General features: G+C 34.2%; 1 protein-coding gene across 3 annotated transcripts in view; it reads left to right on the top strand.

Moving 5' to 3' along the window:
- XRN1 (5'-3' exoribonuclease 1) overlaps positions 1 to 17,959 on the top strand; it is an 86,231-nt gene that overhangs the window by 31,044 nt on the left and 37,228 nt on the right. For all 3 annotated transcript variants that reach the window (XM_031957822.1, XM_031957824.1, XM_031957823.1), the window contains exons 16-25: positions 913 to 1,082; positions 2,017 to 2,137; positions 2,236 to 2,334; positions 4,457 to 4,560; positions 6,814 to 6,945; positions 10,643 to 10,805; positions 11,349 to 11,462; positions 11,591 to 11,689; positions 13,385 to 13,500; positions 16,350 to 16,496. In XM_031957822.1, the coding sequence (XP_031813682.1) occupies positions 913 to 1,082; positions 2,017 to 2,137; positions 2,236 to 2,334; positions 4,457 to 4,560; positions 6,814 to 6,945; positions 10,643 to 10,805; positions 11,349 to 11,462; positions 11,591 to 11,689; positions 13,385 to 13,500; positions 16,350 to 16,496 (1,265 nt within the window). The remainder of the gene's footprint in view (positions 1 to 912; positions 1,083 to 2,016; positions 2,138 to 2,235; positions 2,335 to 4,456; positions 4,561 to 6,813; positions 6,946 to 10,642; positions 10,806 to 11,348; positions 11,463 to 11,590; positions 11,690 to 13,384; positions 13,501 to 16,349; positions 16,497 to 17,959) is intronic.

The raw sequence follows: 17,959 nt of genomic DNA on the forward strand, positions 1-17,959 counted from the left end.
TATTTGATTGATAGTTCTTATTCTGTGCTTAATGCATGGAACAACTTATTACCAAAATTGAATTCTCTACATATATTTGAATCTGTATATCAGGGAACTGCCTTCTATTTTTTCTACCATCTATATGGAATATATTTTCTTCATGGCTGTATAATGTCATCTTATAAGACAGTGCAGTCCATTCATTATCTCTTTCTCCCTGCTTTCACGGTGTTGTATTTTGCATGCTTTTATTTGGCTGATCTTTGCCCCAAAGATCATAGAATGGGCTTTTTGCATTTTTCAGTGGCATTCTTTAATTTTATTTTTCCCATTGAAATTGATGAATACAGACAGAAATCTAGTTCTATAAATATCAATATAGAATACCTTTGATTTAAGACAGTTCAAAGCATGTCCCTATTTATAGAGGTTTAATAATTTCTTTTTTTAACAAAAAATTGTTATTTATTATTGTTATTAATGTGTAAGTTAATTTATTATTAATGGCTGTAATATATTTAGTTTACTCAAGTTAATGCTAAGCAAAATAATGCTCATTAATGCTAATATGTGCTGATTTTGCTGTTGTAAAATATATGACCTGAAAATACTGCTCTGTTTTAAATATAGATTTACTGCATTTTTAATTTCTGCTACTCCTCCTGCCCACCATTCCTGCAAGCATTGTAGTTTCACTGGGTGGCAGTAGCAGCAATATTTTGGGCTTCCAAGAATAGAAAGCCATTCCCCATTTTTTGGTGTAAATCTGAAAAAAACAAGTTTGGCATTGATGATCTTGTCAAAAGTGTATGTTTTATAGAGTATATTGCAAAAGTTCCTATATAGGAATATTTCCAAAACATATAAGGCACCTTTTCTGACTGAGGATTTTTTGGCAACAAACTTATCTCTCTGATTTTTTTTTTTAAGACCCGACTACTGCAGGCCATGGAGTCGTGCAACAAATATTTGAAAGAAGAGGAGAAAAAGAGGAACAGGCATAGTGAGTGCCTGATGTACTGGTTTGACCAGGATGCCGGGTTTAAGTACCCCTCACCCTGGCCTGAGAAGTTCCTCACCATTGAAAAGTGCCGTGCCAGGTAAAAAAAAAGGTGATCTGAAGTGGGGAGAAAGAAAGACCTTGCCCTCATGAGAGTGAATAAGTGAATACCTTGTGACAGAAACCTGTGCTCATTGGGAGTTCACAGACTGCAAATGGCCATAGAGATGTTATGTCCTTCCTGAATTTTTGTTTATGCTTCCTTCTCAGTGAATGGTAGGATTTTCCTCCTCTGGAGAAGCTCCAATTTGGTCTCAGTACAGTTTAGTTGCTCTGGGAGGAAGAAGGGCAGTAAAAACAATTTTGCTTTTGCTTTTAGAAGACCTGGGTTCAAATGTCATCTTCATCTATTGCATGTGTATCCTTGCTTGGCATGTTACTTAGCTTCTGAGCATTAATTTCCTCTGACAATGAGAAGGTTCAACCAAATGGTTCCTTCAAGTTCTAAACCTCCTACCTTAGAAGCTAGACTATCCTAGGTTACAATAAGCCAAATACTTTCTGGAACTAACTTGCCCCTTTTTTTTTACCCTAGCAGTAAATATAGATTTCAAGATTACTGGTTAACATAGCCACCCTTTGCCCAACTTTTGAAGATTCTCCCTAAAGGATTCTCTTTACCTGCATCCTTCACCTTCTAAATGATTTATAGAGAATTTTCTATAAAATACTCCTGATCATCAGAGACTCAGTGGGGATTTGAGGGAAAGGAAGCTACAGATTCCAGAGGAGAGAAAATTTGTTTTTCAGGTGGTGTGGCTATTGAATGACTCTTAGCTCAATCCATCAAAACAGAACTAGAGAGGAAAGTACTAAAGGGACATGGAGGAAGATGGGGCAGAGCTTTATCAACCCCTACAAAAGCAAGCCTTTACTTCATTTTTAAAAATCAAAGAAAGAAGAAATATTGCTATTGTTTTAAGGTTATAATATAATTATTTCTCAGTCTACAGACTTTGTTCATTTTTTTTCAGGTATAAAATAATATCTTTAGATGCTTGGCATGTGGATATTAATCATAATAAAATAACTAAAGTTGATGAAAAGACACTGTATTTCTGTGGGTTTCCTACTTTAAAGCACATCAAACACAAGGTCAGTAACTTAGGTTCAATTCATTTTATTTCTGCTATTTAAAATGAAACTATAAGAGCTAGAGAAATAAATTATTGGGTTGTTATTTTTTTTTTAAGTTTTTTCTGAAGAAAAGTGGGGTACAAGTATTCCAACAAAGCAGCCGTGGAGAGAATATGATGTTAGAAATCCTAGTTGATAATGACTCAGATGAACTTGTAAGTATCTCATTCATTCATTCAGCAATATTGATTATGTCGTTATTATAAGTGTAGCATTATGTTAGTAGCTGAAAATTTTTAAAAAGAAAAGAAAACTTACATAGTTGGGAAGACAATCAAATGGGTAACAGTGGTATGTAAAAGATTGGAACTGAGTATTTGAGAAATACTGAAATAGAAATGGTAACTGAAGACATAAAATCGAATTGATTTGACATGGAAAAAAGTAGTGTCTAGCAAGGTCATTAGAGTCTTGGGAAGTGGGCACTGAGGTGCAAAAGGAGGAAGAAAAGGCAGGAAAGGAGACTGGTCAAAGAAGTATCTTGTCTCTAAGACTAAGAAAGTTTTACGAAGAAAAAGGTCCTCAGTGGTATGTGACCCTGCAGAGAGACCCAGTGAGAGAAAGGATGGAGAAAAGATTCTGGATCTGGGGGCTGGAGATAGTGGCTCTGGGTGGATGGGCAATGGAGTGGATGAGAAACCAGAGAGGAGGGCTTTAGGAGGATCTGCAGCATGTGTGAAATCAAAGAAAGAATCAGTACAAGGAGATGTTGAAGATACCTGAAAGGGGAGAAATAAGTATAAAGGCAAGATCACTAAGAAATCATAATTCTCAAGAGGCAGTTCTTCCTCCAGAACTAGAAAATTCATTTAGTGATGGACACACACACGCACACGCACACACACACAAACACCCCACACATAGGTGAGTTAGCTTAGGCTTAATAATAATACTTAATTTATGCATCTAGCCATCTGTATAGCCATTATTCTTTTAAATACCTCAAAGACTTGTAATAATAAGATACATTTCTAAAAGTAGTTGATTGATGTAGTTCAAGTGATAATTGTTACTAATAATGGTTCTAAATATTAAATGGGGAAAACTAGGTATCTGAAGTGCATGTTTATAATTTTGTTCTTATTGTAAGGCTATTGAGTCATAATTCAGAGACTATGTTAAGTAAATTGAATAGTGAAACATTTTAATTTTAATAGAATCTTCATTTAAAGTAATATAGAGAATGAACTTATTCATAAAGTAGAAATGAGATCAGAACTCTTGGGTTCTATATTTTAAGATTTATTCTTATTAACTGATTGATATGGGTAGGCAGTGTTATATATATCTCTAGACCAACACTGTTCACCTTGTATTGAACCTTACTTTTCCCTACTCAGTACATAGCAAGTATTTTCATTTATGATTAAAGGCAATTGTTGCTAATAGCTTAAAGTGAGAAGCAGGAACCACAGGCTCTCTGCTTGGTATCTGCTCGCCACAACAGGAAGGTATTGGGGGCTGCTTTCAGCAGCTCTCTCCTGAGGAGATCATTGACAGAAGGACACATAGAATTAGAAAATAGGGAAAAAGGAGTAGCCTTTTCACCAGTCAACACTAGCTTGGAGGGCAAAAAGTAAAGAGCAAACAACCAAGGATACACTGAGCAAGAGAAAGGAAAACTGCAGAACAGCCACAAACCTGGAACAAAAGTACAGAAAAGGAAAAAGCAAGTAATCAGGTTGGATTCAGGCAAGACAATTAACTAAGTGGGATGAGGAACGAAAAGGTTGGCATATATGGGGATTATAGGAGAAATTTGGACATTTCAAAAAAAAATTAAGTTAAAACACTGAATATAAAAGAGGAAAACTTATCTTTAAACATAAGTATTATTTTATCTTGCTTGTGTTGTAATGACTTTTGTACCATTAAAATCTTGTTCTTTTTGCCTCATCATGGTATGGAGATTAACTCTGTAAGTGTGAGCTCAGGCAGGACAAGCTCCAGATACCAGTTCAGCTACAGACTCTTATCTTTGTCTTTTGAGGGCTTGCTTTGCTTAGTGTAGCAGGGCCAATAGATACCAAGGGTGACCACCATATGGTGACTTTAATGAGCCACAGCAACTCATGCGACTCTGAACTAAGGAGTAGAGTGGGGAGGAAGTATTCCTCACCAATAATATACCAGATCCTAATATGTTATTTGTTAAAAGTAACTTTTGTTAAAATTAAAAAACCATTTATGAGAAATATGTTTCATGGTTTAATAATTTTACTTCTTCGTGTTGACTGATATAATAGCTAAAATAAAAATTAATGCTTTTTCTTTAAGCAAATAGAAAACATTGCCTCATTGGTGCTCGGAAAGTCTGTCTTTGTTAACTGGCCTCACCTTGAAGAAGCTAGAGTTGTAGCAGTATCCGATGGAGAAACTAAGTAAGTAAAATGTAATAAAATTAGCTTTATTAATTGTGTTGCCTATACCTTGTTTTCCTTTCACTCATCTTTCCCTGAGAGGTCAGTATTTTCTTCTCTTCTAATGTTTTTCTCTAAGTCCAAATGTTCTACAGCAGAAACATGTTTACTAATGCTTATTTAAACGGGGGAAATCCTGAAGTTTGATGCAAGAAGCCAAAGTTGATTCAGAAGTCTCATTGAGGTGTCAGCATCCTGCATACTTCTAGAGCTTTCTAAAGTGACATAATGCCATCTTGTATGGACATACTTTAGTTTTGTCATTCTCAGCAGCAACAGCAAACACAAACACCATTGTGCCCAAAGAAGAATGGGAAATTGCACGTATCATTTTTTTTTAAGTGACTTATGTTAGGAAAGTACTCTTTGACAAGACCATATATATTGTTTGATTGAAGAATAATTGTTTTTTGTGGCCCCCAAAAAAACTTTTAAAAAAATGAATTACATATAGAATAAAAAAACTGAATCATTACTAGCATCTAAATAGTATTCTGACATTTGCAAAGCCCTTTATCTTTGTTATCTCATTTGGATCCCAGCTCATCACACAGAGAACAAAAGTAGGGCTTCAATTCATGTCTTCCTGACTCAATCCACTTATTCTCTAGTAACCCACCCAACCCCATACACGAGATCCAAGGAGCATGAGGGGATTCCCAGGCTTGTTCTTTAGGGCTGCAAAGAAGAAAGAATACCAGTGCTATAAAGAAGAAAATGTGCTGCACTGATGGGGCCCAAGCCCCATTAGGGAAATTCTTCTAAACGCATGAATAAGAGAAATATTAGTTTTAACATTTTTTCAGATGTTCTGGAGAGTGTAAATAAATAGCTTTCCCTGCCAGTTTGGCCTGATCATCTTCCACCCACTCTTCCTTACTCCCCATTCCTATAAATGACAGGAGACCTTGATTCCACCTGATCCCATAAAGGAATGGGAGAACTATAACCCAAAGGAAGAGGAGTCACATTTTCCTGAGTTTATCCAGAAGTTAAAGAGAGAGAAGATGAAAAATGCAGGACATCTTGAAGACTGACTGGTGATGCAAGAGAATGGCTGAAATATTGAAAGGTCAGGGAAGAAAACTAGTTACAACCACTATATAAAACATGAAGGAAGAGTAAATAATCCAGAGTTCACTGATATAGAATACAATTCTGGATACTTCCCCCAGAGATCATGGAAAAGCAGGAAGAAAGTCTAAAATTGTTTAAAATAAAACTTTTTAAAAAGTAGCAATGAAATTAGTTTGGAAATCAAAGCTCTCAATAAACAATTTTTTAAAACAGCAGAATGCAGATCTTATAGACACTCCAAAAAAAAGACAAAGAAAATATATTCAGAACACAAATATATTTAAGTGGAAGAAAGTTTTGCAAAGGAGAAGCAAAAGGCAACAATAAAAGAATATAATTCTTTGAAAAAAAGTAACTGATTTTTAAAGGGTAGAGGGAACATAATCATAAGACTCCTAGAAAAACATGACTAACTAAAAAACCTGAATATCTTATAAGAAACAAAAGCAAATTTTAAGAAAATCAAAGAAATCTATGTTCTCTCTTGTCACATCTTTTTTGTCCAGATTATTATAAATCAGTCTGCCTGTTATCTTCTTTGGTGGAATATCATCTCCTGGAAAACAGTGGATATTTAATTTTTACCTTTTTATTTCTAGGATACTTAATGTTTGTTGATTGACAAGTGGAGTTAGCTTTGTAAAAAGAAATTCTGCCTAAATCACAAATGATCCAAGTGAGAGAATAAAAGTGACTCCTCAAGAAGTTAATGTGCCTACACTGATTACTCTTAGATGAACTTAAATTTTCCACAATTGCTTAAAAAATGAATTTGTTTTCACTATTTTTGTCTTAAATTGAACTTATATTCAATGCATTAAGTTAGGTCATACTTCCCTTATATCTTATTTATCTTTCAGCTCAAGGATATGCTGCCTTGTGAGAACTGTTTATAAATACTTTAAACATTTGAAAAATATGAATTTTGCTAATTTTATTTATTTTTAATTTTTTTTTTCATTCATATAGTTTAATGGAATCCCAATGAAGGATGGGCATCCTACATCAAGAAAAAGTGGGTTGTTCTCCTCACACCTTCTAGTCTTACTGGCATCTGACACAGTGTAGCTAACTTACCAAAAAGGTTCCACTTTAAACTAGTTTTTCCAGATATGTTGCATTGTTTTGATTTTGAAGGTTTTACTTAGAAGAAACTCAAGGAACACAGAAGCTTTATTTGGGAAAAAGTGCCCCACCAACTAAAGTGGCTCATGTTGGAGATAAAGAACAGTCTAACTGGATGAAAGAAGTCCAAGCAATCTCAGAACTGTAAGTAGTATACATTTTGTATTTTAATGCTGCAGAATCAAAACATGGCTATTCTTTCACAAATTTATTTGTAAATAGTTATGTTGAGTGCTGGTCAGTTAGGCATATTATTTGCTCAGAAAAAGAAGGAAGTATCTGGAATAAGTGTAATTATGAATGAACTACTATTGGTGGCATGTTACTCATTTTCACTAAAGTGTCTCACATTGAAAAAACTTTTTTAGTATTTTGAGATCATTTATCAGCTACTTAAAATATACTAGTACTAAAATGGGCATACTGTAAATTAAGAGAAGTCATTTTCCCATAATTATTTTTCCAGTAGAATAATAATCAACAATTCTCTTGGATTTCGTTTTCTTTTTACCTGAAATCTTGTCTCTTTAGTATTGTCTCATTGAAAGAGTTTTACAAGTTTGAATCAATGTGTTTCAGTATGTGCAGTAAAAATGTTTCTTAAGACATTTCAGGTATGTGATTGATTATAGCTTGTAGGCAACATTCCTCCCTCTCTTTCCCCCATTTTGGGCCCTCAGTTAACTACTCCAGATTCTAAGCTTTTTGGGGATCGGCCCTCTCCAAACCATAGCTCATAAGCCTCCACTGATGTTTTATGTTTTACCAATAATTCTCCAAAAAAACTCTATACACACTTTATAGAGTAAATGGAATTATGCGTGGGACATTCACATGAGGGGATGGCTATAACCAGAGCATCCATTTCAAGGAGCAGCTCACACCTTGATGCTGCAAAGTGCCCATTGATTGCTCTTGGGAGACATCTTGCTCTTTTCCATTGCTTTCTGTCCTTTTCCTCTTGACACCACCTTCCTTGGTTCCTGAGAGCTTTTTTGGGCCTTGCCTCCTCAGGCAGCACCACCAGCAGGGTCTGAGTTGGCAGCTGTGTCACCCCCCTTGGGTTCCTGAGCTTCCTGAGCCGCCTCCTGCAGAAACCACAGCTTTTCCCATATGTTCTCAGACTTTTCTTTTAGAGCCTCTGCTCTCTGGGCTGTGCTGGTCGCACTCGGAGCTCTCCTAGCCAATGCCTGGGAAGCCCTTTGGCTAAGCTGGGGGGGCCGGTGCAAGGCAGGCCTCAGCTCAGATCAGAGCTGCCCTTTGAACTCTTCTTAGAACTCTTCAGTTAACTGATTTTCTTCTTCTGAACTCTTCTTTGAACTAACTCCTTTTAACTGCCTCGTCTTCTACAATCTCACCTGAGTTTCTCACTTCAACTGTTACTTAATCTATGGCCAGAAAACCATTTTAGTTTTTAAAACTTACTGAACCCCCTTGATTAGCTGAATCTCCCCAGGGCTCCACTTCCTCAAATGGAAAAGAGATTGAGAGAGATTGTGGTAAGAAAACTTTTATAATTTACCCCAGCAGCCCCTCTGTTCTATGCAGATAGCAACAGCTTTGCTGGCCAGAGAATTCTGAAAGGCTTTTGACCTTTGTCACTTCCCTCAGCAGCTTGTGATGATAGTCTGGTCTCTCTTTTTTTTAACCTCTCTACACTAAAATTAATTTCTTCTGGTCTCCATCATATTCCTGCCTTCAAGCATGTCCAGGTCTGCCTCATTCTTTAAAAACCTTCAGGAAGCCTAATCATGCCCTCAAGCTATCATGCTGTTTTTCCTTTTCCATTTTATACCCAAATTCTTAGGGGGAAAAAAATTGTATTCATTTATTTTCTTACCTTCCACTCAATTCTAAATGTAGTTTAACTTCTTTACTGTATACCACTCTACCAAAACTGTAATTTCTGAAGTTATCAACAGTCTTTTATCTGCTAAATTCAGTGGCTTATTCTTAAAATCTTAGTAGTTTTTTATACTATCAATTACCTTTTCCTCCTAGATACTTTGCTGCATACTGTTAATTACTTTTTCCTCCTAGATACTTTGCTGCATTGTTTTTATGACACTGTTCAATTCTGGCTCTCCTCCTGGCCTTTCCCTCTGTCTCCTTTGTTGAATCATTGTCATTCAATCTTTAAGTATAATTCTCCCCCATGGCTCTATCCAGGGTCCTTTTCTCACTTCCTTACGTAATGATAAATTCAGTTATCTCTACTCAAACAACTCCAAGATTTATATATCCACTCCTGACTTATTGAGCTTCATTGAACCCTTATTGCCAGCTTCCTATTAGATACTCTTCACCTGTGTGTCCCTTCAGTATCTCATATTACCATGTCTTTCTGTTGTCTGTACTTTACTTTTTCTGTTGAGGGATTCACCATCCTTCCAGTTTCCAGATTCTCAACTTCATTGTCATCTTTAACTTTTCACCTGCCTTCATCTTCAATCTAATTTGTTTCAAAATTTTATTGATTCTTCTTTTTTCCATTTACAGTGCTCCCATTCTAATTTAATGTCACCTTTTTTTCCTTCAATCTTTATATAGCCACGAAAATAGTATTCCTAAAGCATAAGTCTCTCTGTCTTTCAGAAATCTTTAGTGGCTCTTTATCACTTCTCTATAGTGTGGCTCTAACTTAGTTTTTCAAATTTATCTAACATCCCTTCTTTTTTTATGTATTCTAAATTCTAGCTAAAATGAAATACTTGCTGTTCACAAAATTTTGCATTCAATCTCTTATCTCTATACCATGACACAGCCTTGTGCCATCTTCCCTAAAGAATTCTCTTCTCTCTGCTATGCTTCTTAAAATTGTAAAAAGCTTTCTACTTAAAAGTCATCTTCTATGTTGAGGCTTTCCTTTTCCTCAAGTTGTTAATATTCTTTCGATTCTTAAATTACCTTACATTCATTTATCTATATAAAATATTTATATAAATATATAGCTATATATATAGTGTTCCCAGGAAGAAGGTCTTTGAGGATAGGAGTATTTCATTTTTGCCTTTATGTCCATAGTTTCTAGTATAATGCCTTGATCATAATAGACTACACTTAAACACAAAGTATTTTTTCCTTTCTATTGAATAGAATTGGTCATCAAGATATGCAGGAAGAGATTATATTTTCAAATGCCTGATATTTTAGTCAATCCATATTTCTCCATTAGAATAATTGGTCATGAATTTTTTTTTCCTTTCAGGTGCAATTTTAATTTTGCATTAGAAGGTATTTCAGTATATCATCAGTATATGCTTCCGGAAATTGTCTTTATAAAATGAGTCAACGTATAAATTAAGTATTGAGTAAATTTAGATCTGTAATTTGTAGTGTATTTTTTAAAATAAAACTTGTTCAAATTAAATGTTACATTGTTTTAAAAGCACAGTAAGCTATAAGTTAGTTTGTTTTTTTTTCCCCCTCTATTACTAGTTTCAGTTTGCTGCTGCCTTTTTATACTTACAGGTATCTTTACAGAGTAATTATAATTATATATTTTTTATATGTATTTATATATATATTTATATGTGTGTTTGTGTGTGTGTGCACACACACACAATTTGATATTTATTTAGTTTTTTTTCCCTTGAGAATTCTGTGTAATTCTTATTCACACAATATGCTATGCATACTTCTGAGTAGGATCAGGTAACAGCAGAAGGACATTAACAATACATAAAACATGAAAAGTATATCCAGAGTTGTTCACATATTTCTTTAAAGGTTTTCTGGGCATTTAATTATTAATCCAGTTGAAACAGTTTTGGACAGGGACTGGGTTCTACTCCCGACTTATTTACATATATAAGTTTCTCCCTTGTATTCCCCCTTTTAGCTACCAGAGAAGAAAAGGAATAATAATAAATGAAACTTCTGTTGTTGTGTATGCTCAGTTACTTACCGGTCATAAATATCAATTAAATCAAAATGGTGAGGTTCATCTGGAGAAACAGTGGTCAAAACAAGTTCTTCCTTTTGTTTATCAAACTATTGTCAAGGTAAGGCTCCTTTTAGGCTTCAATCTCTTCTTGATGCCTACTATTGCACACTACATAAAGAAAAAGATAAATCCTATTACCTTTTATAAGGTCATAAAATGGAAAAATAACTGACTTAAAATTATGAATGTGACATTTTCTGAATTGCTGGCATTCTAAAAAGGGTAAAAAACAGAATTTAGCTTATGATAGCTAGATTTTTCCAAAATATAAAACATTATTTGCAATCATGCATTTACTTCTTTTTTTTTATTTGTGTGCTACTAATATATTTTCCTCTCCCAAAATAAATCTACATAAATTAGTAAACATAAAATTATCTTTTTTAGCAGTAATTTTAAGGTATAGTTACTCTCTGAATATTCGACAATGGACTTTAAAAGATAATATGGTGCCTCTTTTCTTTTACAATATCTGATTGTATTATTCACAGAAAATAATCATGGGTAAAATTTTCTTTCCATACAGTTACAAACTCAAAACAGAAATCTTAAATTCTTTTGAAAATTTCACTCTTACTGATTTTTATGTCTTTGTTTTTAGGATATCAGTGCTTTTGAGACACATTTCTCTAATATCAAAACATTGGGTGACCTATTTCCACCTAGAAGTACAGTCTTTATGCTGGGAACTCCTTACTATGGCTGCACAGGCGAAGTTAGTTCTCATTATTTATTACTGATTTTTATTTCTCTTTTCATGTTTTTAAAATTATGGCTTACATTTTAATTTAGGTGAGAAATTAAATGTAAAAGATCTTTAACAAACTTTTTTTCTTCTCAAAGGTTCAGGATTCAGGGGATGTGATCACAGAAGGTAGAATTCGTGTGGTTTTCAACATTCCATGTGAACCTCATCTTGATGCCTTAATACAGAACCAGCATGTGAGTATAGCTTTTCATCTTGTCTAGACAAATAGTCTATCTTTGCATGAGATATTAAAGTATTTAGATATATTATTTAGATTTAGATTTAGATATATTAAAGGTAGTTAAAATGTTTTTATGCAACTTTCTCTGCCTAATAAGATATATATCTTTTATTTTGGAAACATAATAAAAACATTTCCATCTCATGACTTTGGTTCCTGATGAGTGAAATCTCTAATGCCTAAAATTATTGTAGTTTTTAAAAGGGAATATGGTACTTATGTTTCAAAAGCCCATGCAAACCTTCATAAAATTATGTTTTTCAGTGAAAATTGTTAGTTCAGAGTTGTGCAGAGTTGTCATAATTAATAAATCGTCTAGGAAGAAATTGGCTGGGTTCAAAGATCAAACTTTATAAATCATGCATAGCATAGTTTGCCTGTATTTTAAACTATATAGGATAAAAAAAAATTCATTAAAGCTGCTACCATTTGAAGGCTAACACTGGATTAAATTTTATACTATGAAGTTTCTTCTTCCCTAGGATCCCTTTCGTGGACCCTTCTTCCCACAGAAGTTCTTCTAATCTCTCCCTCCTTTCTTCCTCCTGGACTTTTATTTGGTCCCTGACATTCAGGGGAGGAATGTTTACTAATGACAGATAGTTGCATAACAGTTTTACCCCTTTTCCGTATTATTGTCTCCTTCCTTATTCTCCGTCAGATTTAGTGCTTTGACAACTTGTCTGATTGGACATCATTGCATGATGTCATAATCTGATTCCCTTTTTCCTGATCATGGTGATCATGACCTTTTTTTCCTCTTCTCAACAACCTTGATAGATGCATCAGTTATATGGTTATTATCTATCATTGGTACATTCCCTTCTCTGTATAAACACAGCCTCAATATCTTTTCTATTTCCTCTAAATCACTTCTCCCTTCCTTTACCCTGAGACTCACAAGTGTATATTTTATTTTATAGGGCATTTGTTTTTATTTTAGTTTGTGCTTATCATAATGTAATCGCCTTGGAATAAATCTCTGTGGCTCCTTTTTTGTCCCTACCTCAGATAATGAAGTTTCTGATAAAATATGTTGTGTTCAGCAGCAGAAGCTCTTATTCTGAACCCCTATTTTATTATTTACAAAATGGGGACAATAATTGTACTTCCTTCCTCAGAGAGCCATTATGATAGAAACTTTTTGAAAACTACAGCGTGAAATAGTTATTATTGATGTCAGGGACTAGCTTCCATTTGTAACACCCAATTGGTACAGTTCTCTGCCTGGTGAACACATGCTTAGACTGGTAGCATTGTTTTTTAGCCAAACTGTCTACATTATATCGTTCCTTGAATAAATAAGGATTCCTTGAATCCATTTCCTTGTGTACACACACACACACACACACACACACACACACACACACACACACACACACAAAGAGAAAGGCTGATTTTCATGTTTTCTTTTAATTCTTGGGAATATAGTATTTAGTGAGAAGTAAAAAATAAAAAATCTCCCAAGTTTTTTTCTAAATAGGTCAGCTACATTTAAGAATTCCTTCATTGATAATAGCTCAAGGGTATAATGACAGATTTATTCCCTTTGAATAAGAGCAGAGATTAAAATAGAGGAAAAAATATAAAGCACTTAACATATTTCTGCCCTGCACCATAATGATTTTTTTTGTTTTTATATTTAAAGAAATATTCTATAAAATACAATCCTGGATATGTTTTGGCCAGTCGTCTTGGAGTGAGTGGATACCTTGTTTCAAGGTTTACAGGAAGTATTTTTATTGGAAGAGGATCTAGGAGAAAGTAAGTTTTTAGAAAAATAATTAACACTATAAGGTGGAAAGAAAATGAAATATTTAATGTTTCAATAGTGATTTAAAATATAATTTTAATTTTTCTTAACTCAGCTTTTTACATAAATTCCTCTGATTTTTCATCTAATTCAACTTTTATGAAATGCCTTGTCCAAAAAAGATAATTCATAACTAGAATAGGTAACTAATTGAACCTTGAAAAAAGGTATCAGAATATCTATATATCCTAAAAGTGTTGAGAGGTAAAGTCCAAATGAAGGAGTAGGAGGAAGAGCTCCATTCAAATATAGTCAAGCTCTAGCACCCTACACACAGATATAGAAAATGCAGCAGGCTGAGTTCTGAGTAGAAAATCCAAGGAAAAAATTACATTGAATCCTTTTTCCATCTCATGCTGGCAATGGAAGTCAAAGATCTGTGGACACTGGAGTAGGAGTAGAGATGGGGAGTAGGCTGAGATGAGTAACTAGACAAGAGCAGGGAGAGGCTGTGCATGAGAGCGAGAGCAGTTCTGATAGAGCTGGTGGCAGCTGGGCACCCACTCCTCAGAGCAGACCCATAACAGGCTGAGCACAGGATGAGGAGTGGTCATGCCCTTTGCCTGTGTAGTAAGCAAGGGACATGCAGCAGCTATGTGGCTTCCCATGACCAGAAGACGGATCTTCATTTCTAACCTCCAGTTTGGTCCATACTCAGCAGTAGGATAAACCGGACAGAAAACCCAGACCAAAAGAGAGCCTTCAGTTTTGATGCACTGACTTAGTAGAGATTTCTAGCTGTTTGATAGGGACTAAGTTCAGGAATGCTTTATTGAAACGTCAGCAAAGGTGAGTGTGTTGTTCAGAACCAAACATAGGTCAGGAGAGAGACTGCAGAGCTCCTACAAGTTTTCCATGGATCAGACTTACTTTGAGAGCACAGAAAAATTTCAGAGGCCCAGCCAGAGCTCTTCTTGAGATCCTGAAATAATATAACACTCAAATCCCTAAGAAAACAGCAACAAATCTCCAAGACCCCAGAAGATCCAAGTTCAGCAACACACATTCCCTCTATAAGTTCATAGATCCGATCCTAATATAAGTCTGAAATCAAGATAAAGACTGGGAAAATAAACAAAAAAATCTTATCCTTCCTCCCCCCCCCCCAAAAAATAGCGACAGATACTTGACACAAGGCCAGAAAAAAATTACTCTAAAACATCTATAAGCAAAGTCTCTAAGAAAAGAAGAAATTGGACCTAAGTTCACCTAAAATTCCTAGAAAAGATGAAACAAGAGTTTTTGAAAGCATTTAAAATATTGTTGTAAATTAAATGAGAACACTAGAGGAAAAACTGGAAAAGATCTGTAGAAGAAAAAACTGGAAAAGGAATTAATAGCTTGACATAAGAGGTAAAAAACTCAAGCCACAAAACTCTTAAAAATTATGAGTGAATTAAATGGAAACTGACACCATGAGAAAACAAGAAAATAACTAAGTTATTAAATTAAAAAAAAAAAAACCCTGAAAAAAAAGTTTTAAGTAGCAGAAACAATTGAACTGGTAAACCTATGAGGGGAAAAAATTAAGAATCATTTAGATGGGGGCAGCTAGATGGCACAGTAGATAATTCTAAAGTCAGGAGGACTTGAGTTCAAATTCGGCCTTAGACACTTTTAACACTAATAGCTGTGTGACCCTTGACAAAATCACTTAGTTCCAGTTGCTCCTCAAAAAAAACAAAGAATCATTTGGATTACCTGAAAACCACGATCTAAAAAAAAAGAACATTCATTATATTTTAGTATATATTAAGAAGTCTAGAGAACAAAAAATAATAGACTTCACTGTTCACATCTTGAAAAAAATCCAAAATGAACATTATAATTCAAGTCAAAGAAAAAATACCGCAGGCAGCCGAAAAGGCAAAATTCAAGTTTCAAGAAGCTACAGTCAGGATCATACATTTATTTAGTAGTTATTTCTTTAAAGAAGTGTAGCGACCTTGAAATGTGATTCCCTAGTTGGTGGAAAGGAAAAAAAAGGATGAGGAAAACAATCTTCTGTAATACCGGTGCATGAGAAAAAGTCTGCAGAAAGATGAGAAAAGGTGAGAGGAAAGATTGACATTTGAACATCATTCTTGTCCAAAGGAGGAAGAGAATTGGGTATAGAAATAATGGGTACCTATCAATTGCGTATGAAAAAAGAACTAATTAGGTATATAAATATGATGGAATACTATTATGCTAAAAGAAATGACAGGGGATGTATAAAAAAAAAAAAAAAAAAACCTCGGAAGACTTGATGAACTACTACAGAGTTAAGTGAGCAGAGCCAGTAGAACAAAGTATGCCATAACAAGTATTGCAATTTATAAGGCTTTGAAATTGATCTGCACAATGACCTACCAAGATTCCAAAGGACTTAGAATGAAACGTCCTACCCACCTACTAATAGAGAAGTTACGGATTCAGAGTGGCCAATTTAGGAATATTTTGCCTGATTGAACATGTTTCTTAACACAATTTTTTTTCCCCCTTTCTTTCTCATTAAGAAGTAGAGAAGTAGAAGAGAAGGTAGAGTTTTGTTGATTTAAAAAAAAATTTTTTTAATATAATCCAATTTCCTGCCTCTTGTTGAATTTTTTTTTTCTTTTTTAACGAAGTGATTTATCTGTGCTTTACTTGATTCAGCTTCTGGAGTTTTTCTTCTAGTTTGAACTGTTATTTTTCACAATTAAGTAGCTACAATTACTAAAATATGGACTCAAACCCAAATTTTTCTGAAATCAGAAGACAGTTTTAATTTGTTGCCTGATCAAAATTAATAAGCTTTTTTGGTTTATTTTTAAAATAGTCCCCATGGAGACCACAAAGCCAATGTGGGGTTGAACTTGAAGTTCAATAAGAAGAATGAAGAGGTTCCTGGTTACACCAAAAAAGTTGGCAATGAATGGATGTATTCTTGTGCTGTGGAGCAGCTCCTGGCAGAGTACCTTGAAAGGTAGTGGTTTATCAAGTCCTTTCTCATATTCTTCCCCACAACCATATGATTTAGTGGCATTAATTCATTTTGTCAAACTGATCTTAGTTTTTTGATTTTAAATTAAATACAAACATTTAAAATGTAACTTGATTTTCCTTAGTAGTACCATCATCACAGGTGACCACATCATACAGTATGGCAAAATAGACTGAATGGTGATCATAATTAATGTTTAAAAAAAGAGAGAGAGAGAGAGAGAGAAAGAGAGAAATTAGTGAGAGAATGATTCCATGACTTCCTCTTGAAAGTTGTACTATTCTTCATAGGGAAAGTTTCCAAGCCAGAACTTTGCTTCAGCCAGATATAAATCTCATGCAAAAAAATCAAGGTATAGAATTTACTAAAAACTTTAAAAAATAGAAACAACTTATATTTTATCAATAATTTTTTTCAGTCTTATATCTGAGTTACTCTCATTTTTAGAAATGATACTTCTCCAATTTTCTAGGTCCTTACATGATTATAAAATGTTAATGCCAGAAAGACCTTTTGAAATGACCAGAAGATGACAACAGTGAAACTTAAGAAGTGATGAATTGTCCAGAGTCATACTTAGTTTAAGAAATCAAAATTTTCCAATTAACTGTTCTTTTTACCATACTGTGCTATGTGCATCGCTTCCTATGTGATATAATGGGAAGGGATTGGGTGTGGAATCTAGAACTTAATAACTATGAGATTTTGAACATGTTACTAACCATTCTGAGCCCATTTCCTCATCCATCTATAAGATGAATCTAGTTTCTATAGTACTTACTTGGTAGCTCATAAGAATTAAATGAGATATATATTGTTTTGCAAATCTTAAAATACTAAATGAATTTGCTTATGTGCTGAGAAAGAAATGTTTTAGCATTTTTTAAATATCTGAGAAATTAAAAGTGCTTACTTATAAAGTTGACACCTGTTTACAAAAATCAGCTTGTCAATACTCCCATGATATTTATTTATTTGTTTGTTTACTTGCTGGGGCAACTTGCCCAGGGTCACATAGTAGGAAGTGTTAAGTGTCTGAGATCAGATTTGAACTCGGGTCCTTCTGACTTCAGGGCTGGTACTGCACCACCTAGCTACCCCTTTCATAGGAGATTTTAAAGGTTTCATTCCCTTTCCATCTAAATTTTGCTGATAAATGATTTAATTATTCCAGAATCTTGCACACAGTAGTCTCAATAAATATTGCTAGTTTAATATTTTGTATTTTGTAAGCATTTGAAAGGGTGAAAAGGGGAATAGGATGAGAATTCTTAGCACAGTAGTTTTCTGAGTTTTGTAATAAACTAAAAATTCATTTCAGTTAAGACATGTTTTCCCCATTTAAGTAATATTATCAGAATACATTTTCAACTTTCAAAATAATGTTTTCAAGTTTTAAAGTACTATAGGAATATAAAAATTTTTTTTACAACAATTTTAAATGT

Source organism: Sarcophilus harrisii, chromosome 3 (assembly GCF_902635505.1).
Source record: "Sarcophilus harrisii chromosome 3, mSarHar1.11, whole genome shotgun sequence".
Classification (NCBI taxonomy): domain Eukaryota; kingdom Metazoa; phylum Chordata; class Mammalia; order Dasyuromorphia; family Dasyuridae; genus Sarcophilus; species Sarcophilus harrisii.